The sequence below is a fragment of the Elephas maximus genome, chromosome 12, assembly GCF_024166365.1.
Source record: "Elephas maximus indicus isolate mEleMax1 chromosome 12, mEleMax1 primary haplotype, whole genome shotgun sequence".
Lineage (NCBI taxonomy): Eukaryota > Metazoa > Chordata > Mammalia > Proboscidea > Elephantidae > Elephas > Elephas maximus.
Window position 1 is genome coordinate 45,411,091 of NC_064830.1, and position 27,562 is coordinate 45,438,652.

General features: G+C 47.3%; 2 protein-coding genes and 2 non-coding genes across 11 annotated transcripts; 3 read left to right on the top strand and 1 right to left on the bottom strand.

Annotated features, from left to right (window-relative positions):
• The first annotated feature begins 6,275 nt into the window (after positions 1 to 6,275).
• On the top strand, positions 6,276 to 6,364 carry TRNAY-GUA (transfer RNA tyrosine (anticodon GUA)). Its single transcript is given in 2 exon segments — positions 6,276 to 6,312; positions 6,329 to 6,364. It is a non-coding gene; the product is annotated as a tRNA-Tyr (tRNA).
• A 343-nt stretch (positions 6,365 to 6,707) lies between these two features.
• TRNAA-AGC (transfer RNA alanine (anticodon AGC)) lies at positions 6,708 to 6,780 on the top strand. Its single transcript has one exon. It is a non-coding gene; the product is annotated as a tRNA-Ala (tRNA).
• Positions 6,781 to 6,826: 46 nt separating this feature from the next.
• On the top strand, positions 6,827 to 27,070 carry AGBL5 (AGBL carboxypeptidase 5). 8 transcript variants are annotated; one of them, XM_049903601.1, is made up of 18 exons: positions 6,828 to 7,304; positions 7,871 to 7,936; positions 8,492 to 8,752; positions 8,994 to 9,165; positions 9,484 to 9,647; positions 10,192 to 10,369; positions 10,641 to 10,819; positions 11,247 to 11,703; positions 12,154 to 12,323; positions 12,660 to 12,795; positions 13,436 to 13,638; positions 14,787 to 15,001; positions 22,687 to 22,842; positions 24,137 to 24,249; positions 24,541 to 24,587; positions 25,186 to 25,374; positions 25,742 to 25,862; positions 26,948 to 27,070. In XM_049903601.1, the coding sequence occupies exons 3-18, from the start codon at positions 8,538 to 8,540 to the stop codon at positions 27,068 to 27,070; spliced, it is 2,838 nt and encodes a 945-aa protein (XP_049759558.1). In that variant the 5' UTR covers positions 6,828 to 7,304; positions 7,871 to 7,936; positions 8,492 to 8,537. The 8 variants fall into 8 exon arrangements, with proteins under 8 accessions (XP_049759562.1, XP_049759558.1, XP_049759556.1 ...); XM_049903599.1 differs by lacking the exon at positions 7,871 to 7,936; XM_049903600.1 differs by lacking the exon at positions 6,828 to 7,304 and having other exon boundaries at positions 7,311 to 7,936.
• On the bottom strand, positions 26,130 to 27,367 carry OST4 (oligosaccharyltransferase complex subunit 4, non-catalytic). The gene is made up of 3 exons (XM_049903608.1): positions 27,277 to 27,367; positions 27,011 to 27,148; positions 26,130 to 26,361 (listed from the first exon to the last, which is right to left on the bottom strand). Exon 2 carries the CDS (start codon positions 27,145 to 27,147, stop codon positions 27,034 to 27,036), a length of 114 nt encoding a protein of 37 aa, XP_049759565.1. The 5' UTR covers position 27,148; positions 27,277 to 27,367; the 3' UTR covers positions 26,130 to 26,361; positions 27,011 to 27,033.
• Between the last annotated feature and the right edge of the window lie 195 nt (positions 27,368 to 27,562).

Here is a 27,562-nt window from a genome sequence, read left to right on the forward strand (position 1 = left end):
TGTATCGATACGAGCCCACTAAACACAGATTCTTTTTTTTTTTAATTTTTTTTTATTGTACTTTAACTGAAAGTTTACAAATCAAGTCAGCCTCTTATACAAAAATTTATATACACCTTGCTATACACTCCTAGTTGTTCTCCCCCAATAAGACAGCACACTCCTCTCTACCCTGTATTCCCGCATCCATTCAACCAGCTTCTGTTCCCCTCTGCCTTCTCATTTCCCCTCCAGACGGGAGCTGCCCACATAGTCTTATGTGTCTACTTGAGCCAAGAAGCTTACTCCTCACCAGTATCATTTTCTATCTTACAGTCCAGTCCAATCCCTGTCTGAAGAGTTCGCTTTGGGAATGGACCTGTCTTGGGCTAACAGAAGGTCTAGGAACCACGACCTCCGGAGTCCTTCTAGTCCCTATCTACAGTTCTACTCTGTTCTATAGGGTCGCTGTGAGTCAGAATCGACTCAAGAGCAACGGGTTTATTTTTGAAGCCCGCTGGGACTTGAGTATAGCTATAGGTCTAGAAGCAAAGAAGGGTGGTGGGGGTGAGTCCTGAAGACACTGAGCAAGACCATTAAGTCTGGTCTTTCTATGATGTAGGCTGATGTAGTCTCTTATTCGTGTGGCCCTTTCTGTCTCTTGGGCTCATAATTACCTGTGTCTTTGGTGTTCTTCATTTTCCTTTGCTCCACGTGGGTTAAGACCAACTGATGCATCTTAGATGGCTGCTTGCTAGCGTTTAAGACACCAGATGCCACTCACCAAAGTGGGATGCAGAATGTTTTCTTAACAGATTTTATTATACCAATTATTATACCAATTGACCTAGATGTCCACTGAAACCATGGTCCCCAAACCGCTGCCCCTGCTATCCTGGCCTTCGAAGTGTTCGGTTTATTCAGGAAACTTCTTTGCTTTTGGATTAGTCCAGCTGTGCTGATCTCTCCTGTATTGTGTTGTCTTTCCCTTCACTTAAAGTAGTTCTTATCTACTATCTAATTACTGAATACCCCTCTCCCTCCCTCTCTCCCCACTCTCATAACCATCAAAGAATATTTTCTTCTTTGTTTAAACTGTTTCTTGAGTTTTTATAATAGTGGTCTCATACAATATTTGTCATTTTGCAACTGACTAATTTCACTAAAATTCCAGAGTCCTCCATGTTATGAAATGTTTCATGGATTCATCACTGTTCTTTATTGATGCATAGTATTCCATTGTGTGAATGTACCATAATTTATTTATCCATTCATCCATTGATGGGCACTTTCGTTGCTTCCATCTTTTTGGTATTGTAAACAGTGCTGCAATGAACATGTGTGTCCATATGTCTGTTCATGTGATGGCTCTTACTTCTGTACGATATATTCCAAGGAGTAGAATTGCTGGATCGTATGGTAGTTCTATTTCTAGCTTTTTAAGGAAGCGCCAAAATGATTTCCAAAGTGGTTGTACCATTTTACCTTCCCATCAGCAGTGTGTAAGTGTTCCAGCCTCTCCACAACCTCTTCAACATTTATTATTTTGTGTTTTTTGGATTAATGCCAGCCTTGTTGGAGTGAGACAGAATCTCACTGTAGCTTTTTTTTTTTTTTATAATTTTTATTGTGCTTTAAATGAAAGTTTACAAATCAAGTCAGTCTCTCACACAAAAACCCATATACCCCTTGCTACACACTACCAACTACTCTCCCCCTAATGAGACAGCCCGCTCTCTCCCTCCACTCTCTCTTTTCGTGTCCATTTTGCCAGCTTCTAACCCCCTCCACTCTCTCATCTCCCCTCCAGGCAGGAGATGCCAACATAGTCTCAAGTGTCCACCTGATCCAAGAAGCTCACTCCTCACCAGCATCCCTCTCCAACCCATTGTCCAGTCCAATCCATGTCTGAAGAGTTGGCTTCAGGAATGGTTCCTGTCTTGGGCCAACAGAAGGTCTGGGGGCCATGACCACTGGGGTCCTTCTAGTCTCAGTCAGACCATTTAGTTTGGTCTTATGAGAATTTGGGGTCTGCATCCCACTGCTCTCCTGCTCCCTCAGGGGTTCTCTGTTGTGTTCCCTGTCAGGGCAGTCATCGGTTGTAGCTGGGCACCATCTAGTTCTTCTGGTCTCAGGATGATGTAGTCTCTGGTTTCTGTGCCCTTTTCTGTCTCTTGGGCTCATAATTGCCTTGTGTCTTTGGTGTTCTTCATTCTCCTTTGATCCAGGTGGGTTGAGACCAATTGATGTATCTTGGATGGCTGCTTGCTAGCGTTTAAGACCCCAGACATCACTCTTCAAAGTGGGATGCAGAATGTTTTCTTAATAGATTTTATTATGCCAGCTGACTTAGATGGCCCCTGAAATCATGATCCCCAGACCCCTGCCCCTGCTACAGTGGCCTTCGAAGCATTCAGTTTATTCAGGAAACTTCTTGGCTTCTGGTTTAGTCCAATTGTGCTGACCTCCCATATATTGTGTGCTGTCTTTCCCTTCACCTAAAGTAGTTCTTATCTACTATCTAATTAGTGAATACCCCTCTTCCACCCTCCCTCCCTCCCCCGTCTCGTAACAACAAAAGAATGTTTTCTTCTCAGTTTAAGCTATTTCTCAAGTTCTTATAATAGTGGTCTTATACAATATTTGTCCTTTTGCAACTGACTAATTTCAGTCAGCATAATGCCTTCCAGGTTCCTCCATGTTATGAAATGTTTCACAGATTCCTCACTGTTCTTTATCGATGCGTAGTATTCCATTGTGTGAATATACCATAATTTATTTATCCATTCATCCATTGATGGGCATCTTGGTTGCTTCCATGTTTTTGCTATTGTAAACAGTGCTGCAATAAACATGGGTGTGCGTGTATCTGTTCGTGTAGAGGCTCTTATTTCTCTAGGATATGTTCCAAGGAATCTCACTGTAGTTTTGATTTTAAGCAGATTCTTCGTTCACTGTTTCAGCTCAAGGGGTTAGAAAAGGACCTAACAGTTTATTTGGTTAGTTGACCGACACATGGACAAAGAGGTGGCCTACATTAAACAATGTTGAAATGCCAGAACTACTTTGGTATACTGTAGAAGAAGGTATCCAAAGGCTTAGGGAAATTAAAATGTTAAAGCAAAATTTATCATGTCAGACCTACCCACCCACCCAGTGAGTGCCTAAAGGACACACCTTTCACCACACCTGTGAGAAATAAATTTGTGAGAGGAACCCCAGCATCCCTGAAGACTGCTTTGATTGCTCTTCTGTGTAGGTCAGATATTACAGCGAGAACTGCACTCACTGAATTGAGGAACCTAATTACTATGGGGGTGATCAGATCCCAGGGTGGCAGGGGCCAAGAGGTGGCAATCACTAAAGACAAGGTGGGTGTGGTTACCTTAATGAAAAGCAGAGTCAAAGCAGGAATCAGAATAGTCTGAATCATGTGGACTTATGCTGTTGGCTAATTAGCCGTAGTGTCTTTAGGAGTGAAATAGATGTGAAACCTACTGAATAAGTGGAAGAGTTCTTGGTCAAGTGAATGGCAGTCTAACATGAATTGTCAAAATAGAGTCACAACCTCTCAGTCATTTCCCAGACTTGAGCCAGTTTACAGACCCACAACTCTTTTAATGAAGGGGAGGCTGGGTCCTCTTGAAGAAGGACTGTACTACACTACTAAAAGTTTATACTGTTAATTTTTCCCCCAGTCTTCCCCAGTGGGATCTATGGCCTTTTATGGAAGTGACTGTTAATTGGGGGAAAAGGAAATAATCAGATTTTTCAGGGATTATTGGACACTAGCTCTGAATTGACACTAATTCCAAGAGACCCAAAACATCACTGTGGTCTGCCAGTCAGAGTAGGGGTGTATGGAGGTTAGGTTATTAATGGAGTCTTAGCTCAGGTCCGTCTCACAGTGGGTCCAGTGGGTTCCTGAACCCATTTTACAGTTATTTCCCCAGTTCCAGAATGCATAATTGGAATAGTCATACTCAGCAACCGGCAGAACTCCCACAGTAGATCCTTGACATGTGGAGTAACGGCCACGATGGTAGAAAAAGCCAAGTGAAAGGCATTAGAACTTCCCCTAGCTGGGAATGTGGTAAACCAAAAGCAATAGCCCATTCTTAAAGGGATTGCAGACATTAGTGCCACCACCAAGGACATGAAGGAAGCAGGGATGGTGATTCCTATCACATTCCCATTGGACTCACTTGTTTGGCCTGTGCAGAAAACAGATGGATCTTGGAGAATGACGGTGAATCATTGCAAACTTAACCAGGCAGTGACTCCAATTGCAGTTGCTGTTCCAGTTGTGGTTCCATTGCTTGAGCAAATTAATACATCTCCTGGTGCCTGGTATGCAGCTACTGATCTGGCCAGTGTCTTTTTTTCAATACCTGTTCTTAAGGACCATCACAGGTGGAAACAACCCAAATGTCCATCAAAAACAGATGAATGGATAAACAAATTGTAATATATAGAGAAAAGGAAATATTATTCAGCCTTAAAAAGCAATGAAGTACTGAAACCATGCTACAATGTGTATGAACCTCAAAAACATTTGCTAAGTGAAAGAAGCCAGTCACAAAGGGGCACTTATTGTATTTTATTGATATGAAATATCCATAATAGGTGATTCCATAGAGACAGAAGGCCCATTAGTGGTTGACAGGAGATGGGGGTGGGGGGAGGAATGAGGCAGCGATTATTTAACTGGTCTGGGGTATTCTTCTGGGGTGAGGAAAAGTTTTGAAACTAGAGAGTGGTTGTGGTTACACAACACCGTGAACGTACTAAATCCCACTGAATTAAAATGATTAATTGTATGCTATGTGAATTTTACCCCAAATTTTGGGAAAGCAACATAAATATGTTCTGCTTCTCAGCAAAAAAAGAATCACAGTGCTAATCACCCTGCCAAGAAAACTACCCTAAAGCCAAGGCTCTCAGACACAATGGTAGGCATTGACAGCAGGAGAATGAAAAGTTAAACCAAGAACTCAATGGGAAGATATTAACCTCACGTTTTTTTTTTTGTGGTTGGGCACAAGGGTGGAAGCCATGTTGTGCTCAATGATAACAAGACCTGGGATTAAAAGCTCAGCAGAGCAGAACCACAGAATGTTGGAGCTGCAAGGGGCTTGAAACAATCACTCGCTCTCTCGCTCCCTCAAGGTAGCACAGTCTGTCCTTGAAGCTGTTACGGAGGCCGGTTCCCTTCGCACTCCCACCAGACTGCAAGGAGAAAGCTCCATACAGGAGCTGGGTATTTGTTTCTGTTTGCTTTAAAAACTCTATAGCGTTTGGTGACTGGATTGGGGGCTGACATTCCAGGCCCGCGGTAGGAGAGATGAAGATGTGAGCGGGAGAGGGGCAGAGGTGATTGAAGCCGTGGGGTTAGGCCATGACCCCACAGAAGACACCCGGGCAGCAATAGTTGCAGGAGAGGGACCCCAGACGAGGCGGAAGACCCTGTTTGGAACCCACGATATCCCCGGGAATAGGCAGACTTAAGCACAGACCCGTACGGAAGACCAGGAGGCGTACGCCGGAACTGTAGGCCAGGGCGGACCCCTACGTGGGTCTCTGGGGGCGCAGGGACCAATTCACCCGGCCCGCCCCCAGGCCTGCCGCGGAAGAATGTTCTCGGCTTGGGCACGCTTCCGAGCGCAGGCCCGCCTCTCAGGACCAAGCCCGCCAGTCGCGGGATCCAAGGCGTTTCGGCTGTGCCGGCTTCTGCGCGGTCCTGCTTGCCATCGGCAGTTCAGTCTTGTCCTAGGCAGGAAAAATAAGATCCTTGGGAAACGTTAGTTAATTGACTGAACGAATGCCCTTCACATCAGGAGAGCAGTTGCCTTTTATTGGCACCCCCGGAGAAACTGAATGAAAAGTGTGGAGCCGAAATAGCAAAACAATCCATCAATTTTGCACACGGGGTTTGCGTATTACAATTTTGAAGAGTATGTGAGTACCCGCACAGCTGGAGGCATGCTGCCCAGAAGCTTAATGGTGTCGGGATCTCTAAGCGTTCGGAATCCTAGAGAAAGCGCCACGGCGTATTTGTACTGTTTTGTAGAAAGTAGGGAAACGGGAGGGTAAGCGCAATGCCCTTGTTTCTTCTGTCCAGGGTCGGGAAGCTTCCTTTCCTTGCATTTCTATCTGAGGTTTTCTGTGCTCTGTGAGACTCAGATTTGTTGCTAGAGAAAGCGGGAATTAAACAAACCAAAAATCTTTCATGTGGTGGAAGAATGCCGCCTTAGTAAGCATTAGAGGGCGACCAGTAGGGGTGGCGGCTAGCGAGGCCTTCGATAGCTCAGTTGGTAGAGCGGAGGACTGTAGTGGGTTATCTGTGGCAATCCTTAGGTCGCTGGTTCGATTCCGGCTCGGAGGACTTCGTGTGGTTTTTTTTTTTTTTTTTTTTTAAAGCTTTGACAATTCAATTACATGTAAGGAAAAAGGTGTACTTAAGACGCAGGAGTACTGAGGAAATTCGGTAAGACACAGGAAGTAATAGTCCGCTTGCAGAACGCTTGTCTTGAGTATTACACGCAAAGACAACATGTTCTTTATAGTCAGGCTTTATTATTATTACATATGTGTAGTTGGTTTTTGCTTCATTTAAAAAATATTTCCCACGCCCTACTGAATAAATGTCCTAAATCACAGTTTATCCACAGGTCAGTGGACAATCCTGCATAACCTGTAAGGCAAAGGGAAAAGGCTTTGCAGCAGCTGGGGGATTAGCTCAAATGGTAGAGCGCTCGCTTAGCATGCGAGAGGTAGCGGGATCGATGCCCGCATCCTCCAGATGAGGTTTTTACCTCCGGCACAGGAAATGTTTCTGAATATTGGGAGATCCGCTGAACAAGCGTGAGTTGGGTATTTTATAATGTACTGAGAAGTAGGTAAAGCGATGTGTACTTTCATACAATGTCTTTTTATTTCACAGGTCAGTCTTTTCCAGTTTATTTCTCGGTCACTTTGTTTTTTCCTCCTCCCAGCTGGCAGGCCGTTAACCGTTTTCGGAAAAAAAGCGGGTAGAATCCTCCCACCTTGCCTGCCCTCCAAACCCCCAAACGGCACTTCCTCAGGTACCCCGTAACGTGCGAGGGAACCCTCGCGTTCTGACCAATGGCAGTGAGCTTTACTGGGCAGGTAGCCAGCCGTATCTGTGGCCAATAGGCGGGAGACTTCTTGTTTCCTGGCAGAGCGGGGTCCCGGCACCGCGGCGCTCTGGTTTTGTTTGGGTCCCGGGTGAAGGGCCCGGGTGCCGGGGCCCGAGGTGCCGCCTCGCTAGCGGGAGAGGGAGCGGGATCACCGGCCGGAGAGAGGTGAGGGGCTCTGCGCGGAGTGCAGGCCCCGCCAGCCCCGGCCCCGCCCCCTTCTCCCAGCCCTTTTCAGCCCCGAGCTCTTCTGCAACCCCACTTGGACCCACGGCCTGGCCGGCTGGCCGACCCCGCCCCTCCCTGCCCCTCCGCCCGGGCTTTTCTCCGGCCCTACCCCACTTATGTATCCTCACCTCCAGGCCCCTAGTCCCTGCCTTGTACCCTTCCTCAGGTGTAGGTCTGTCTCGACGCATCCCATGCCTCCAAACCCGACCCTGCCCAGGGCAAGCTTGGTCAGTGTGAGGGTCGTCCAGAGTTGAGGGTCGAGAAGCCATCCCCATACCCCGAAGTGGGACTCTACCAGGCACCGTTTTTTGGGGCTGCCAGGAACACCCGTTACTCACCCGCCACTACCAGGGCAGCTTTTGCAGGGGCTCCAGTGCTTACATGGCGGGAGGGGGTTGGAAATACTCTCACGTTTGACCTGGAATTAAGCTAGGTGAGCAGGTGACATCTGCTCAGTTTCCTTTAGCTTAGCAAAGGCCAGTTTTTCTGGTTTTCTTCCATAATAGAGGTAGGGTAGTGTTAAAGAAGAACCAGCCCTTGGAGGACTCAGGGGAGCAACAGAAGAGTGCCTGGTCAGTACTTGAGAAAGGGGTGGGGGAGTGAAGGGAGGAAGCTGCCGCTTAAACTAAGAAACTTGGTTCTTCTCAGCTCTGCGTTGGGGAGTGCAGAGCCAATCTAGGAAATGGAGATTCAGAATGGCCTGTCTCTAAAGATGACCATGTGTTGTGGGTGTATCTTGGCTAGGTTTAGGAAATCTGACTTCTCTAATTATATTCGCTAATCTTTGGGCTGCAGAGAAGCTCGGAGTCTAGTATTTCTCAACAGTTAATCCACCGAGCACTTTATTTTGGAACAGCCAAGCTGTAGTAAAATATGGTCCCTTAAAAAAAAACCCCACTGCCATCGATGGTCCCTTAGGTTATAGTTATAATCCTTAGGGCCGGGGACAAAATGCCGTTTTCTCTTGACCTTTTCCATAAGGCCACTTCCAGGTGTTCTAAGGGGGAGAGAATCTCTTCCTTTTTAGGGCATTGCTTAAGAATAGCTCTCATTTATCCAGATACCAAAAAACTTGGTTTCATTTTTCTTCCCTCTCCTCCATACTCCAAACCCCCTTTTTCCCCCAGCTCTCAGGGCCAGAGTGGGGCAGGAGGATGCTTTCCCAGCCCCACCATGGAGCTACGCTGTGGGGGATTGCTGTTCAGTTCTCGCTTTGACTCAGGGAACCTAGCCCATGTGGAGAAGGTGGAATCTGTGTCTAGTGATGGGGAAGGAGGAGGGAGTGGCACATCAGCCCCCACCAGCAGCATTGCCTCTTCCGCTGACTACGAGTTCAATGTGTGGACCCGACCAGACTGTGCCGAAACAGAATTTGAGAATGGGAACAGGTATGAGGACAGAAATGGAGGGTAAAAGAATGAAAAGAGGGGATGCCCAGGTCCCCAAATCCATGCTCTTGTTAGCCCTTTGACTTATCAGTTCATACCAGCACACTGCCCTTCCTCTCCCTACCTCTCCTTCCTCCTTACTAAATGGCCTTTTCCCAGTCTGGCTGGCACCTGCTCTCCAACATATCCTTCTCCAACCCTCCTTTATAATATGACTTGTCCCTCCTACTCTGGCCCTCAGATCATGGTTCTACTTTAGCGTCCGAGGAGGAACTCCAGGGAAACTCATCAAGATCAACATTATGAACATGAACAAGCAAAGCAAGCTGTATTCCCAGGGCATGGCCCCCTTTGTGCGCACAATACCCACCCGGCCACGTTGGGAACGCATTCGAGACCGGCCAACGTTTGAGGTAAGCTCTCCATCAGGAGGAAAGAAAGGCTTGGGTGCTAAAAGGGAGGAAAAAAGAGTTTGCCTTGATACAGAGTCGTAGGCTGGAGGGACACCAGGTTGTGGTATCCGCTTTCCCTTCAGCTCTATTTTGGGGTCTAAAATGAGCCACTGCCTCAGAAAGCCTAGAATGAGCTGGTTGTGATATGCAAAGTATCAGAGCGGGAGAAGTCAGTAAACATGATGAGGGTGTAAAGTTGGTTCCTGGTGACCTCAGCAGAAGCTTAGGTGCTGACACTAATGGCATGTTGCCCTTCCTTGTTCCTCCTCTGCTCCTTAGATGACAGAGACGCAGTTTGTGTTATCCTTTGTTCACCGTTTTGTGGAGGGCCGTGGGGCCACCACCTTCTTCGCCTTCTGCTACCCTTTCTCCTACAGTGACTGCCAGGATTTACTAAATCAGCTAGACCAGCGCTTTCTGGAGAACCACCCTCCTCACAGCAGGTGCCAACTCCATTCTTACTCCTATCACACAGTCCTCGATCAGACAGCACCTGTGCTACTTCTGGAACTTGCCCTAAGAACTCTGAAGTAAAACCTTATCAATCTTTTCTCTGTGCAGATCTGGAGCTTTGGATACCTTTGAAAAATAAGTTTCTTTGTGACCTTGGCCTTAGCATGCCACCACCTACACTCTACTCATCCACCTGCCTCCTCTAATATCCCAGTTCCCATCAGTTAACCAGAACTTAGCCAGCACTGCTGTTGCTCAGGACACCTTTATCGGTCCCAACAGAGGGCAAGTCTCTCTGTCTGTACAAAATAATGTATCCTAGGGAGACACAAACTGGGGAAAAAACAGTAAGTTTATTCTGGCAATGCAGACCCATGCAAATCCTTAGCTTCATTTAACATTGTGAGGGATTTTAAGGCCCCAAAAGTTAGGGTGAAAGATCAGGTCCTACAAATCCTGGGGTCTTCTTGATGATGGCCACCTCTTGCTAGGACTTAGGGAGTTTTCCTGGTTTAATGATTTTTATCACTACAGCCCCCTGGATACCATCTATTACCACCGGGAGCTCCTTTGCTATTCTTTGGATGGACTTCGTGTAGATTTGCTAACAATCAGTTCCTGCCATGGGCTTCAAGAAGACCGAGAGCCCCGTCTAGAGCAGCTATTTCCTGATACCAGCTACCCCCGACCATTCCGTTTCGTAGGCAAGAGGGTGAGTGGGAACAGCATAAAGAATAGTACCTTGGCCTTCCTCTAGCTCCAGGCACTGTTGATAGCTTAAGGCTATATTGTCTCTAGGTGTCTGGGACACAGTCTCAGCCTGCAACCTGAGGCAAGGGTGAAGGCTTCTACTCCACTCAAAGATTCAGCCAACTGGAAACCCAGTGGCTATTCCTGCTCATCTACCCCTCACCCTCCATAAACATAGTCAGAGTAGGACTATAGAGTAACTGACCTAATGACTGCTCTCCTCTCCATCTCAGATATTCTTCTTAAGCAGTAGGGTACACCCTGGGGAGACTCCATCTAGCTTTGTCTTCAATGGCTTTCTGGACTTCATCCTTCGACCAGATGACCCCCGGGCCCAAACCCTCCGTCGCCTCTTTGTCTTTAAGCTGATTCCCATGCTGAACCCTGATGGTGTGGTCCGGGGTCACTACCGGTAAGAAGTCTTCCCAACCTGTCTAGATTATCCCCAGTCCCCCTCATGCCCTGCACCTCAGTGAAATACCATTAACCTTATCATCTAACTTCTTCTATATTCCCAAGTCTCTTGCACCCTAACAAGGACAAGCCCATCTATCCATAGTGACCTAAGAAGGAATGTGGTGCCATCAAGGGGTTCTCCCTGGATGGAATAGAATTGGAATAGCTGCAGGCCCACCTGGATAGAGGGAGCAATCCTTAGATTTTTGTGGTGGGGGTGATAGCAGATCAGGGAGGGGGCCTGTCCACAGTTCATTCTTTCCTAGCGCAACTTTAGCCTCATTTTATGAGCCAGTCTCCCACAGTCTTCTTTTCGTCTACCCTAGTGTCTCCTTCGCAGGCCCAGTCCTCTAGACCCTGCTTCAGTCCTTGTTTCCCTACAGCACAGACTCACGTGGAGTGAATCTGAACCGTCAGTACCTGAAGCCTGATGCGGTCCTGCACCCGGCCATCTATGGGGCCAAAGCTGTGCTGCTCTACCACCATGTGCACTCCCGTCTGAACTCCCAGAGTCCCTCAGAGCACCAGCACAGCCCCCATCTCCCTCCTGATGCTCCCCTTTCTGACCTTGAGAAAACCAACAATCTCCAAAATGAAACTCATCTTGGGCACTCATCTGATGGGGAGAACCCTGAGACCTGGAAACAGACAGAGATAGCAGACCAGAAGCCCAATAGTATGTGGATTATGCCACAACAGTCTACTGAGGTTCAGGAGCCAGCCCCGGAGACCATCCCCCCCAAGGAGAGTGGTGTTGCTTACTATGTGGACCTGCATGGACATGCTTCCAAAAGGGGCTGCTTCATGTATGGGAACAGCTTTAGTGATGAGAGCACCCAGGTAGGAATCCTAAGAATGTCTTGCGAGTATGGGAAGTATTGCAGGTTAGGAGATAAGGGTCAGGCCATGAGCAGAAAGGGAAGGTAGCCGTCTAGCAGGAAGGCCTATGCCGCAAGAGGCTCTTGAATGAGCTTCGAAGGGCCGAGAAGGGATGGCACCGGGGCCTGTGTCTTAGTCATTATATCATGAGCCAAGCTGTCAGCAATTATACAGCGATTATAGTCTTTCCTAGAGTTTGGGAATCCAGAGGAAGAAATTTTTGTATTACTGAGCTTAGAAACAGAACTGGACCTTCCCAAAATCTAGAAATAATGTTGATTATTGATGATGGTTGTGATGGGATCTGTTGTGTATTGAGTTACTGGGCCCCATGTTTGCCATCTCTTTCTTGTTCTTGTCCCTTCTTTCTTTCTGTATCTCTTTCTGAGTTGCCTTTCTCCCCTCCAACAGGTAGAAAACATGCTGTATCCAAAGCTCATCTCCTTGAATTCAGCTCACTTCGACTTCCAGGGCTGCAATTTCTCAGAGAAGAACATGTATGCCCGAGACCGTAGAGATGGCCAGTCTAAGGAGGGCAGCGGCCGTGTTGCCATCTACAAAGCCTCAGGGATAATCCACAGGTTGGGGTGGAAACTAGGATGGAGTTGATGAAATAATTTCCCTAAGGAAAACAATACCTGGTCTAGGATACTGGAGGGGCAGGGGACAGCCAAGTCTTCTCATAGAGAGGCTCAACATCAACATCATTGTGTTTAGTCTGGGACTCTCCCTTCTTGGGACTTTGTAAGTATGTGGTATAGTGCTGAGAACAGCTGTTAGTTTTGGGGGATTAACATTTCCCATTTGTGTTCACTTTTTTACAAACGACTACCTTCTTAGACCATCTAGGCCATCCGCTATGGTTCTGTCCTGATGTCTCTTCAGGCAGGACACTGATGAAGGTCTCTGTGTCTTAGCTATACACTCGAATGCAACTACAACACTGGACGCTCAGTAAACAGCATCCCTGCTGCCTGCCATGACAATGGGCGTGCCAGCCCCCCTCCCCCGCCGGCTTTCCCCTCCAGATATACTGTGGAATTATTTGAGCAGGTATGAACACATGGGATAAGTGGGAAAAGGGGGAACCTTGAAGTCTGGAGAGGGCTTTACTCTTACTGCCTGAGGTCCTCTGAAGAGACACACATCACTGTCACTGTCTAACCACTGGTTATTTTCCTTAGTAGGAGCATGCCTCTGTCATGATATTGAGAGGATGAACAGGCATTATTTCTGACCCCATGCCTTAGAGAATCCCGTAGCACATCCAGTCAGAGATTCTTTGCCCCTAAGCTTGTGCTTCTCATTCTATTGGGCTTATTCACTTCTGGGCTTGAAAGCACCCCTTCTACAGTAGTCTTGATGACATGGGTGTCCTAGGGCACACCAAGAAGAGTAGGAAGAGCTGTGGGTTATAGAAAAGACCAAACTCCTGCTAGGAGAATTCTTTCATGGTGCCAGCCAGAAAGCACACCTGGCCCTGCTCATAATGGATGAAGGCCCTAAAATGGTTAATCGTTTAGGGAACATCTCTAAACCCATGTGAGATAAACTGCCTAGGCCACAAAAGTTAGGGTATACCATTGAGCAAATTTTAAACCTGCCTCCTTCCCCTCCACTGTGCTGTGCACTCCACCCCATCACAGCCTGGATTGGAAGACCAAGATGCTAAGCCAACCTGGACTCCCCACAGGTGGGACGAGCTATGGCCATTGCAGCTCTGGACATGGCAGAATGTAATCCGTGGCCTCGAATTGTGCTATCAGAGCACAGCAGCCTCACTAACCTACGGGCCTGGATGCTAAAACATGTGCGCAACAGCCGAGGCCTGAGCGGCACTGTGAATGTGGGTGTCAACAAGAAGAGAGGCTATCGAACTCCACCCAGAAGTAACAAGTAAGACTAGTAGGATGGGAGAAAGGGCATGGAAATGAAACAGGGCTCTAGAGTGAGGAATGCGAAGAGATTTTTATTCCCTCCCTCCTCCTAAAAGTACCATATGGTGCATATTTCCAGGGGAAATTAAAATTGGTAAGCAGGACTTCTGATTGGTTCTTCCGAGTTCAGTCATGGCTGAGGAAGTGAAACTGGAAGAGACCCGAATTTTAAAAATTTGGATGAACCGACCAGTAACCAGAACAGGAAAAATTACAGGTGGAAGCCCCACTAGAAACTAGTCTCCCTCTTAGCAAACATGGGCAGGGTATGTGTTGAATAGCAGCCAACTGTTCTTGCTCGTGGGATTTTGAGCAGAGTCAGAAACAACGGTGCTCCGCTCAGAGATGGTGGCCTACCACACCCCTTTGAATGTGTGTCATTCTCCACAAACAAAAACAAAACAGTCCTGCCAATAATCCAGTCTCATGCATCAGGCTCCTGAAAGTGCTTACTATGCTTTTTCCGAGTCTCCCCTTCCAGGGTTTTGACCTGTGATTTTTCCTGTTCTGGTTATCATTCCAGATCACCCAAATTGTAAAAATTAAAGTCTGTTCCGGTTTCATGTTGACAGCCATGACTGAACCAATTCGAACCAGTCTGAAGCCCTCTCAGTAAGATTAGCTCATTTTTTAGGAAGGGGATCCTCTTCCCTTTCACCTGGAGTTACCTAGACATACTTCCTAGAGATCTGAAGATCAGGCTAGGGGACTCCCTGCTCCAGAGCCCTGTACAAAATCAAAGTGACTGATGGGGGTGAGGGCAGTTTCCAGAGGTTGCAAACAACTGACTGAAGGGAATTTAAGGGCCAGGGCCAAGGCGATAAGGAGGAAATTCATTGAGAGATGAAGCTGCTCAGGGACAGCACTTATGGTTCTTAGTATCTGTAGGAGCATGTGTGTGTCGACAGGGCTCTCAGGCATTCTGAGATCAGCTGATGTGCCCCAGGTTAGATAACCTCACCCGTGGACATGAATTCTTCCCTTTTTCCTTGGAATGAGTCCCTATGCCTTTCTCCCCTGAGGTGAAGCTTTACCGAGCGTGAGATCCTGGGAAGACGTGGATGCCGTCTCCCTGGCTAGGGTTAACTGGCGTCTGCTTCTTTGCAGTGGACTGCCTGTTTCCTGCTCTGAAAACACCTTGAGTCGGGCACGGAGCTTTAGCACTGGCACAAGTGCTGGTGGAAGCAGCAGCAGCCAACAAAATTCTCCACAGATGAAGAATTCCCCCAGCTTTCCTTTTCATGGCACTCGGCCTGCAGGGCTGCCAGGCCTGGGCTCTAGCACCCAAAAGGTCAGCCACCGAGTGCTGGGCCCCATCAGAGGTAAGCCAGTCTGGGAGCCCCTGCAACAGGCATTCAGCTGTTTGGGACATTGCTGGGGAAAGTGAGAGCTTGAAGATACACCCAGGCTGGGCCAAAGGGGTGAATCAATAAAATTAGTTTGTAGCAGAATCTGCAGCCTCTCCTGCGACGTTGGTGTTCCCCGCGGCATGAGCTCCAGACGGGTACTCTGGGTGGCCGTAGGTGAAAGTCCTGGGTGTCTGGGTCTCTGCACGTGCTGGCAGACGGGAGTTTGCAAAAACGAACCACTAGCTGAGGCAGTGCTGAACACTGAGACACAGCACCTCCACATCAAGGACAGTGTAAGTCTGGCCTGTTGGGAGCAGAATAAGGACATGTCCTTAGAAGCCAAATTGCAGCACTGTAGAATGATGGAGAATCCTATCCAGGGTCACTATGGGCTGAAATTAATCCTTCCTTCAGAGCCTATTCAGAAAGTGTTACCAGAAGGATTCCAAGTCTTCCAAAGAAAAACGGAACAACTACAGACAGCTATTAGAGGCTTCCAAAGCAGAGGTCTAGCAGTCTCCGTCAGTGGCCGCAATTTTTCATCTCTGCATCAGCACCCCTAGGTTTTGCTTGGTGAGATCCTGCCATAAGACAAGAGATTCTAGGTCAAATTTATACTAGGAACAGATGGGTCTTTTGGGAAAAAAGAAGAGGAAGTAACTGCACGGCCATTCCATGGGAGTAACCTGGACTGTGGTGGGGAGAGAGATTGTGGTAGTGCCATTCCTGGAAATACACTAGACCACAAATCAATACTGTATGTGGCTTCTGGACTACAAAAATCTTGCCATAGTGTGGAGGCTGTTAAGCTGGAGCTGAGAGTTTTGCTGCTCTTCAAACCGCACTCATCCATGTTAGCATTTCCCTGGCTACTCAGCTTGCAACCTAGCTTTAGGTAGACCTGGAATATTCACTGCATTCACTGGGTTAAATGCTATGTAAATCCAGCCATGCTAGTTAGAGCAGTCACAGTAGAGAGCAGAAGTCCTTACCAGCTTTGACCACTAAGATGTTCTGTCACTGATTGTATCTGCTCATATCCCAAATCCCATTCTTTGAGATTCTCTTTTCATTGGGAAGACACTTTTGCTCACTGTCTTTGAAGGAGAGTATTAAAGTAATAATAATGCCTTATACTGAATAGCATTTAACAGTGAAGACCCTATGGGGTGGATGGTATTTCCGTTTTTCTGTTGAAGAAACTGAGGCTGTTTAAGAATGACTTGTCCAAGATTGCACAGCTATCAAGTGGCAGAGTCATTCTAACTTCTATGTTTTCATGCTCTAATATATGTTTCCTCATCTTACCCATCTTAAATTCTTAAATCTGGGTAAAATTTTCCTTTCTCTCTTTTTTTTTAATCATCAGCCTTTTGTGGCTTTTCCTTCCAAGGAAGGAATATTAATGTCATAAATTTTTCTTCCCTGACTACAAAGGGGAAATAGTAAAGAGCCTTTACGGAGGTCCTCACTAGAGGATTCTAGGCAGTTTTTAATCAATGCAGAGCACTATATTAAACTCCTGTAGGTGAGGGACATGTATTCTGTTTCTCTGTTACTTCCCCAGATAAGTATTTGCATCATCAGTCCTAAGTAATTGCTTGTTGATTGACTTGAAACTTAAAAGGAAACAGGACAGTAAATACAATACAAAAGCACATACACATAAACACACAGGGGACTTAGGGAGCCATCATGGTAAACACAAGCATAATTAGCCAAAGAATGTCCAGGAAAGAAATAGTTTTAAAGAATGGGTGGTATATAGTTTGACAGAAACATTCCAAAGATGAGAAATGACAGCCAGGAACAGGAACAGAGCTGCTGGGTAGCGAGGATAGAAAGTAGGTATACCTAGCTGGTTCAAAGGGTCAAGCCCTTCCAGGCTATCAGATGAAAAGAAGTGGGAGGAAGAAGTTTAAATGTCTTGAAAACAAAGATTATGAATTGAGACATATGGCATCATTTGTGTGCTTCTGAGAATGATGGGGGCAAAAGAGTTATGGAAGAGAGCTGTCTGTGAACCATATATATTGGACAGGACAGGAGAGGTGGGATGCTTACAGTAGTTTATACATGAGATGGCTAGTGCCTGTACCAGGGTCTAGAAAGAAGAGATGAACTTAAGTATTAGAAATAGACATGGCAGGAGTCAGTGATGGTGGAAGAGAGAGGAACAGACATTTCAAACTGAAATGTCAAGTTTGAAGATCTAAGAATCATCCATATACAGGTGCCAGGTAAAACCAAGTGAGCAGGTATGTTCCCCCAGGTGAATGAACTTAGAAGTAGAAAAAGAGAGGCCCCTGACTTGAGTCCAGAGACACACCATGGACTTGCATAAATATTTGTAAGAACTACAAAACTATGTCTCCAAAGTCAAGGGGTCAAGAGGGTTACTAGTAATAGCAACAAGCGATATTGTAAGGAGTTGAAAGGTCAGATCGCAGGAATCTTAACTCCTATGTTCTGGGCATTTGCTAGTGCTACAGTTTTTGCTGCTTCATTCCTTAAGGTCTCTAGGATGGGAGACTGGCCCTGGCATGGATACAGGCCTGCAATGCAGACTGTGGCATTGGAACTTGGTATCTTCAACCAACCCTTGAAAAAACTTGATATATTTGTCCAACATGATTTGTCCTATGCTATATTTCCTAGCAGTATTTCCTGGTTCCACACATCAGGCAATTAGGCCCCTGCCACACATAAGCATACTTTGTCCCAAAATAGGAAGAACATGATTTCCCGTGCCTCAGAAATCTAACTATAAAGCAGCTATATTTTCCAAACTCAAAACGGGGGTTGTGATTTGACAAAGGATTTTTTTTTAATTTGTGAATTTGTTTATTAAAAATTCCCCCACTAAAGTATAAAAATTATATCACACTTAACTACATTTAATGACTATCCCTCATAGGCTAGAACCAAACATGAGATTGAGCTATCCAGAAAGTTTCAGAAAAGACTAAGCAGCCCCACCAGCAGTATAAGGCAGAGGCGGAGGGAAAAACTCTGACAGATTCTGTCCCCAGATGACATTTTAGAATGCCAGTGGGGCAAAAAGGAATGTTGCTGGGACAGCAGGCTAGAAGAACCTCTTGAGTAAGCTCCGACTCCCAGCACCCCCTGACCTTAAGGCCAGGACGTTTTCTACCTAATTCTCCCCAGCTGCAAAACAGGTTCTAAACCCCACATTCCCAGACCCACAATCATGTTACCATCCACCTGGCCAGAAGTACAGACCGTCCTCCCAGCAGCTGTTGGGACTGTAGAGGAATTCCCTGGGGAATAGCTAATACAACAATAGTGTGAGGGAGGTCTAAAGCACACAAGATACTGGTACAAAACCAGATGTAAACAGGCTAAAAGGGCGTGCTGGGGTGAGGAGGAATAGGTAAGCTAGCTTCACTTTCTATTGGTTATGTGTAGGTTCAAGCAGGGCTGGACTAGGGTGAGGCAAGTGAGGTGCGTAAGATGTAAAATTGAAGAAGGCATTCACTGTCAGGGTTGTGCAAATGTCTCCTTCAATTTTGTACCCAGGACTCAAGCAACAACCTCAATAACTGAAACTCATTCCCTGGCCCTCCAGCCTACCAAGCTGAATACTGGTGTAAAACTCAAGTTACTTAAGTATAAAAGCAGGACCCTTCAGCTGTTAGGGCTATCACTGGCATGTTCATGCCTCCCAGCTCTGTCATGGAACCCCGAGGTTACTAGAACTCTTTCTCAGCCCCTGCAATCCCTTGTCTCAACTGATAGACAACTTCTGGTAGATCAGCTAAATTCCAATGGTGAGTGAAAGTTCCTCTGGGAGGTGAGTCAGCAGGAAATACGAGTGCCTCCATCATCACTTTTACTTTTTGCACTGCAAACAAAAATGTCCTATTAAGTACTAGATTAAAACCTATTTGATGGCAGGAAATGTCTTCTTACACACCTGTTTATTCCCTCAGCATCTCGAGCTGTGCCTGGCCCTTTTTAAGTGATCAGTAAATATTTGTGGAATGAATGAATGAATGAAAGGCAAGAAGTTGGAAGCTAAATGAATGCTTGTTTCACCTTTCCTCTCAGGATATGAATCAGGGCGTGAATCAGATGGTTGTTCACTGATCCCGTTCTCATTGTAATATTAAGAATTCATTAAGATCTGGGGTGCTACAGGTAGGGACAGCTTAGGTGGAGTGATGCAGGACCTAGGCACAAGTCAAATAACTACTCCTCTAAACTGTGAAGCCGTAGAACTCATACGATGGTGAGGTCAGTCTGGCTCTGATGATCTCTCAGACCTTAGGTCCAGGACTATCTTGCCACCCCTAAATGGAACCCATAGCTGATTACCATAAGGTATCACCTTACAACTTCTGGAAGCTGCACCTTCAACTGCTGTTTCTGTAACCTCGGAACCAAGAAACTTAGTTGTGGCTCCTTCCTTTACTTGTCTCAAATGGGGATGGAGCAGGCCTGGATTATACCAGGAACCAAAAGTCAAAACACGAGAAACTAGACTGTCTGCTCACATTTACCAATCTACAGGCCTGCTCCAGGGTCTTAAAACCCAAAAACCCACTGCCGTCGAGTTGATTCCAACTCATAGCAACCCAGTAAAAGACAGAGAACTAACTTCCCCGTAGGTTTCCAAGGCTGCAATCTTTATGAAAGCAGGCTGCCACATCTTTTTCCCACAGCACAGCTGATGGGTTCAAACTGCCAACCTTTCTGTTAGCAGCCAAGGGCTTAACCACTGCACCACGAGGGCTCCTTTTAAGTGATGATCGAAATGCCATCTTGAAATGCCTTCTATTTTCCAGATCAGCTCTCTCCTCAACCAGACAATGCTTCCTATCCTAAAACTCTTCTTAGTACTCTTAGTATCTTTACCACGATCCCTTATTACTATGTTCCACATGGACATCTTTGACATGGTTTGCCTGCTTTGGTTCTCAAATGTTGCGCAGTTTCTTCCTAGAACCTACGAATGTCCTAGTGGCTCACACCCACTTTTTAATGTTCTTGTTGTTGTTGTTGAGAATATACACAGCAAAACATACAGCAATTCTGCTGTTTCCACACGTACAATTCAGTGACATTGATTACATTCTTCGAGTTGTATAACCATTCTCACCCTCCTTTTCTGAGTTGTTCCTCTACCGCTCACTTTCTTGCTTGCTTTCTTTTTCTTACCCTTTCCTGGGTGAGGGCCTTGGGTATGGGTTCATCCCTTAACATGCCTCTGTATATAGATATTTCTCAAATCATCTACAAACCCCTTATTTCACCCTCCAGTGAGTTCATTATTTCTGCCTACTATGCACTGTCAGAAACCCTGGTCACGTATTGGTTAAGAGCTATGGCTGCTAACCAAAAGATCGCAGTTCATATCCACCAGGTGCTCCTTGAAAACTCTATGGGGCAATTCTACTTTGTCCTGTAGGGTCACTGTGTGTCGGAATCAACTTGACGGCAATAGATTTTATGCACTGTCACCTGGATGTCATCCTGACATGCGTTTTAACCACAGAATTGCCCAGGTCTGGGTCCTAGAGCATCTAGTTACTGGTGGTAGGTAATGTTTCAGGTCATTTGACTGTGGCCATGAGACTCTGACTTCTGTTGTCCTGTTGGCCTCCCTGCCTTAACTCTTAGTGGCTGTTTTGGACCCGTGACCAGCTCTTGGACTTTTAATTGGTACCCAACATCTCAACACAACTCCATAGCTAGAGTAGCTTCCATCCTGAGATCATCTCGACCTGTCTTCCATACCTTATTCACATAGGTGTCCATTTTTTTGTTACTTGGTTTGGGACTTCTCAGTAGTAAACTTGTTACTGCTTGTTACTGTCCAGTTTAGCTAGACAAGACGAAGTTACTGTCACCTACTTCCCAAGTTAGAGGCTTTTCACATCCAACACATGTTATTTTATTAGGGGTCAAATGACATCCTGGAAGCTCCACTGAATTCAGCTCTCTGACCTGCTGCCCCTCTGTGATAAGGACCCACCAAACCTGCAGGTCTCTCTACCCCATGGGAACCCACCCTTCAGGACCTGAAGGAGTGAGGCTCTAGCCACAGGAACGGACCAGAAAGAGTTGCCTCAAAGAGAAAAACCATATCCCCTTAGATTCAGGTACCATTGATCCAGCTCATGGTCCACAGTGGGTATCTGTGTTCAAGTAAACAAAACATTAATTAAGATCTGGTTTTCCAGGCAGTCTTCTACAAGCACTGGGATATATAGTGTTGGAGAAGATAAGGTCCCTACCTTCAAGAGACTCAAGTTCCAAACATTTATTGAGTGATCACTATGTGCCAAAAAAAAAACACAAACCCGTTGCCATTGAGTCGATTCTGACTCATAGCGACCCTACAGGACAGAGCAGAACTGCCCCACAGGGTTTCCAAGGCGCGCCTGGTGGATTCAAACTGCCGACCCCTTGGCCAACAGCCGTAGCTCTTAACCACTATGCCACCAGGGTTGCCAGCTATGTGCCAGCACTGTTAAAAGTACAAGTACTAACTTAGTTAATTAAGAAGACAGAGAGCATAAACCACTACTAGCATGAACAGAGAACAATGATGGTAAGGAGAGAACAATTCTACTTGTAATGGTCAAGGCAGCTTCACAGGTGACATCTGAGATGGAACATGAAAGATGTCCGAGGTCTCACTAGGAGACAGATATTCCAGAAGAAACCACACCCACAGGGGCTGTAATAGAGGGTATGAAGCCAGGATCCTTCTAAGGATGTGCAGATTGGGACCACAGAGGGAACGGCTTTGAATGCCATACTAACAGTTTAGACTTTATCCTTTAAATGACCTTCAGTATCTGCCCGCTTGACTAAACCAAAGTGATTTGTGATCAGGTGTCTGTTATAGAATAATAATTTCTGGCATCTGTGTGAAGGATGGTTTGGAAAAGGCAAGAGACTCGAGCTAGGAAGATCAGCAGAGAATCTTTTCAAAAGCCTGAGTGAGAGATAATAAGACCTGTATCTGGACACTGGCAATAGTAAGAGGGAGTAAGAAAGAATTCAAGCAGTTGCAGAGGTAGTCAGGATTTGATTAAACACAGATCTAAACGCAAAGGCATCACAAGATGGAATAAAGTTTCTAGCGTATAGATTTTTAACACAAGTAAGAACAAAAGGAAGGGTGGGAGAGAATGAGTTTTCTTTTGGTCTCGGGGGGGATTTCCAGGTAATGTCGAGGGGACAACTAGGACTGAAGGTCAGGAGAAAAGGGCTAGAGAGAGAGTTTAGACCAAGGACAGAATGGTGCGGAACACTGGCATTTAAGGGCCGGAATAGCAATTGGAAGAGGAGCAGGTAGAGGTAAGAGAACCCAGAAAAGCTTGTGTTTCAGAAGCTAAGCTCAGTAATTTCTTGGCCAGAAGAATGAACTGATGGGTGAGTAGGTTGGTTAATTCAAGAAATGTTAGCGAGAGATGAAGTAGGATGAGGACTGGCTGAGAGAATTGGTCAAATAGAATAAATATTCAAGGTTTTCTACCCATCTCAGTTACTTCAGAAGAGAGGAGGCTGGTCTGATGAGAAACTTGAATATAGGCTTCTGATCAAGGGAGCCAGCTGGTAATGAAGGCTGTCTCACTGTGCCTCGCTTACTTGCCCTTTTATCTGCTTATGTCCCTTCCACCCAGAGCCCCGAAGCCAGGATAGGAGACGGCGGCAGCAGCCACTGACCCATCGCCCTACTGCAAGCAGCCTGGTCCCATCCCCAACTCCCACTAGTTCTAGCCCAGCCACCTCACGCAACCTGGGCTCCTGCCTACTGCGCAACTCGCTCAGCGTATCAGGTCTGTACCCACTGTCGCTAAGATCTGGGGTGACCAGCATCCTCCCATCCCTATCACCTAGTGCTTAGACCAAGCTCCTGAGTAGGCTTAAGCAAATACCATCAGCCATGCTGCCATCTGACCTAGACTTTCTCCTGGACCAGACATTAATGCAAGCCACTCCAGACCAGAGGCATCCATTATCCTTCTAATTGTGAACTGGGATTATCCTAAATCCCTAACACCCAAGCCCTTGTATGGAATTTAATGAAGGATTTTGTATAATAAAATAGCTAATATGGGGGCACTGATGGTTCAGTGGTAGAATTCTTGCTTTCCATATGGGAGACCTGGGTTGGATTCCTGGCTAAATGCGCCTCATGCACAGCCATCGCTTGTCTATCAGAGAAGGCTTGTGTGTTGCTATGCTGATCAGGTTTTAGCAGAGCTTCCAGACTAAGATGGAGCAGGAAGAAAGGCCTGGCAATCTACGTCAGAAAATCAGCCGGTAAAAATCCTATGGATCACAACTGCTCGATCTGTACCCAATCATGGGGATAGCACAGGACCAAGCACCATTTTGTTCTGTTGTGCATGGGGTCACCATAAGTCAGGGACCAACTCAACGGCAGCTGATACCATTTTTGAGTATTCACTATGTGCCAGGCACTGCTGAGCACTTTATCTCATTTAATCCTCACTTTTACAATTGAGGAACCTGAGGCGTTTCCTCCTTGCAGAGTGCTATTTACTCAAGCTCCCTGACTAAAAGACCTGGGCAACATTAGACAAAATTAAAGAACGATAAAAGGCACAAGCCTTTAGCCTTTCATCACTGCAAATGTTATGTGTGACTATCATCCACAAAAAACCTAGGTCGTGTATTCTCCTTTAAAGTTACAGATCTAGGTGTGTGAAGGGCTGGATAGAAATGATTTCCAAGGCTCCAGTCCAGTATCTTCTACCTCACTCAGAGGCCACTGCTTTCAGCTTGTTAACTCTCAATGGGTAGCCCTCAACCCACCAGTCTTGGGTACTGCTGGCTTGGTCCTTAAATGCTTGAACGTTTAAGATCTGTCCTGAGGTCTATAAGTTTACAAAAGTAATTAACCTTGGGGGGATGGGGAAGATGGCATCTACCAGGCCAGGGATGCTGCTAAACATCTACAATTACAAGATAGCCCTCCCCACCCCTGACAAAGAATTGTCCAGTCCCAAATGCCAGTTGTGTCCAGGTCGAAAAACCTGATCTAAAGGAAGTTGCCTCTCTTCTCCATTGCCCCTACCCTGATGATCACTTTCCTTTGTTCTCTAGGGAGTAGCAGTTCACTCCTGTCCTCAGGGGACAAGCCAGAGACTGTCATGGTGATTGGGAAAGGTCTGCTAGGGACTGGATCACGGACCCCCTGCATCAGGACCCGATTGCAGGTAATTTTTGGGTCTTCCCCAGTCCCCAGCGTAACAACTCTGGCAGAACTCAACAAGGCACTATTCATCTGGGTAGTGGGAGGAGAAATTCCCAGCACTGCTCTATAGCCTCTCCAGCTGCTCTGGCAAATCAGAAGATGCTGAGAGCCTGTCCAGTGCTCCCATCCCCATCAGTTAGGTCTCTCTATTGCTTGCTTCCAACCCATGTCCGTGTCAGATACACCCAAACCTCAGCCTACAAGCTTTGGCTTTCCTGTCCCTGCCCTTAGCTTCTCCTCTCTTTCTGCCCAGACCTGCCCGAGGAGACTTTCCGCCAGAAGGGGTCCCGGATTCCCCAGGTAACACATCTAGTTGCTGCTTCTAGAAACAGCTGTGCCACCAACTCTGATTCAGTCCAGATCCCCATGCTACGTTGGCTAAAGTTGGATACAGTCAAGCTGACTGGATGGGTGAAGTTAAGCTGCTCTGGCAGGGGCTGAGACTCAGAACGATCTGAGGGAGGTCTGCCAATACTCCAGTCTTTCCACATGGTGCTTCCCTACTCAGCCAGACCTTGGCCATGGGTAGCCAGGGAGGTTAAATGTTGGAGCCTTTGGCCATCCCTAGTTAAGTAAGACTCAGAATGCACAATCACAGACTGAACTCAGGAGTTCTCTCGTCATTATCTTGTTTCCCCCTCTCAGCTAGGAACGACAACAACAAAAAAAACATTGCCGTCGAGTCGATTCCAACTCAGCAACCCTATAGGACACAGTAGGTCTGTCCCATAGGGATTCCAAGGAGCGGCTGGTGGATTCAAACTGCCAACCTTTTAGTTAGCAGACAAGCTTTTAACCACTATGCCACCAGAGCTCCTAGCTAGGGACAGTGCCTAGGAATTCAAAGACCCAATACTTGTGTTGACTTCTACGCTACGCTCTTGTGTGAAAACTCTAGAGGCAAACAAGCTCGTGGAAGAATCCAGACTCTTAGCCCACTCCTGTCCACGCAGGCTAGGCCCAGGTTGGGCCGGGGCTCACCGCCGACTCGCAGAGGGATGAGAGGCTCTTCGGGCCCCACATCCCCTATCCCCCGGACCAGGGAGAGCAGTGAGCTGGAGCCGGGACCCCGCTCTGCTGCACCAGGGTGAGCACCAGGGTCCAGTTCCTCTCCCCACCCTACTTCTTCTATCCCCTCACTCTTATTTCAGCCATTCAGGATAATTTTCTTCCTTCCCTCAAAGTCTAAATGTACTTTTAAGAATCTACTCACTGATTTTCTTTCCCATCATGGCCTTGGTCTTCACGCTAAGGGACAAGAAAACAACTTCTAGTTCAGGCCTGAGGCCTAGGAGCTGGCTGGTTCTATCACCAGACCACTGTACAGCAGTACCCTGCCTGTCTCTGCCCATCTTCTCCTCTCCCTACCTCTCTGACCTCCCAGCCCCTGGCTAACAGATCAGAAGAGGGATAGAGTTTTCACAACCCCGATTCTTCTCTCTTCTCTGTTGCAGGCTGCCTCAGGCTTGGCCCCCACGGCCCCAATCTGCCCCTGCCTTTTCTCCTATTTCCTGTAGTCTGTCTGACTCCCAGTCCTGGATTTGTTACAGCAGGGGGCCCTTGGGCCAGGCTGAGGTTTGTTTTGCCCCTAAATTGCCCTCACTCACTGTTTCTCCCCGGGTCTGATAATGCCTTGACCAGGATATAGCCCCAAGACGGGAGAACATAGTGAGAAATGTGCTAGTCCCCTCCCTCAGCTGCCGAGTCCATGTGACAACCATAACTCATGGAATACCGGCCACACTGTCCAAAGCATCACAGAACAGCACCGTGACAGGACAAAGCAAGGACCTGACACCCCTCCCCTCCTTCCACAGCACAAGATTTTGGGACCACAAAAAATATTATCTATATTTTTATATTGGGGGAGTAGAAAAGAAAGCAGCCCCTATACTGGGCCCTATTCAGTGGCAGCTTCTTGTTCCATAGGGTTAAGGAAGACTTTGAGGAAATAAAAGTTGTTTGGAAAAATCCAGGTGTAGTTGCTTTGCATGTTGTGATGGGTAGAAGGGATGAAGTGAAGTGTGAAGGCCCCTCACACCCTCCATCTTGCCTCAGACTATGTCCTGGAATCCTAGAAAAGAGGGGGAAAGACCTGAGGTAAGGAAAATGCTGCAGATTTTTTCTGGGGAAATCCTTTGGAAATCAACTCCCATCCATCCTGTTCCCTTTTACGTTTCTGACTCACACCTAAGGTTGGTCCCCATGGCCCCCTCCCGCCCCATCCTTTCTTCTCTATGGCTTGGGTCTAACGAAGCCAACTCCTAATCAATGCCCCTTGTCCCAGGACATGGAAATAGAACTCTATACATCGTTACACTCTCTCTCAAAAAATTATGCCTAAATAAAGGCCTGAACAACTTCAGGAAAGTGAGAGCTATTTTAGTGGACAGGCCAAATCCTCAGCTTTGGATGGCACCCTCACTGCTCACTTGGTACCCACACCCCCAACGTGTACCCATACCAACGTGGCCATCTACCTACTGGGAACCATAAGATCGGGGCTGAGGGGCACTAGGGCACCCACCCCCCATTCTAGCGTGAAGCAGTTTAAGGGGGTGGGGGCAAAGCACTCCCTTCTCTGTGCGGATCAGGGCCCCAGTTCTGGGCGTATCCTGCTTGCCCCGACACTTTCTGATTTGAAGTTTCGAACCCTGCAGGCCCTGGCGCGGCCGCGCCACTCAACTCTCCTGGGGCTGGGCGCTACAGCCCCGGACCGTTACCTGGGGCAGAGAAAGCGCCACTCTCATTCCTGCTTCTTGGGATTGTTGACGGCCACGTAGTGATAAAGAACGACAAGCAAGAAGAGCGACACGCCCAGCATGTTGGCGAAGATGGCGAGCTGCACGTCCGTAATCATCCTGCGGAGAAGAGCAGGCACTGAGTCTCAGGCCGGCGCATTTCTCGCCTTCGCCAGGACCCGTCCACGCCCCCACCGACCAGCCACCCGGCCGGCTGACCCGTGGGAGCGCGCCTTCATGTCTCTCACCTGATCAACCCCACTCAGCTCAGACGCTCGCAGCGCACAAGCAGGCGGTAGGTGACTGGAGCCGGAACTTTGTAGCGCCGCCTCAGTTCCAACCCAGGCACTTCCGGCCGTGCGGCTCAGTCGGAACGGCCTCTCTAGCCCTGCTGTCTCGCCTGCTCCCCGCGGGGGGCTCTCACGGGGCGGGGTCTCGGGCGGGGCTGTGATGGGACGTCGAGCCATGGGGGGTGGGGCGGGCCCGCAGACCCGCGCCTAGGTTCCCGAGTCGCCCAGCTGGCGGCAGCTGGTG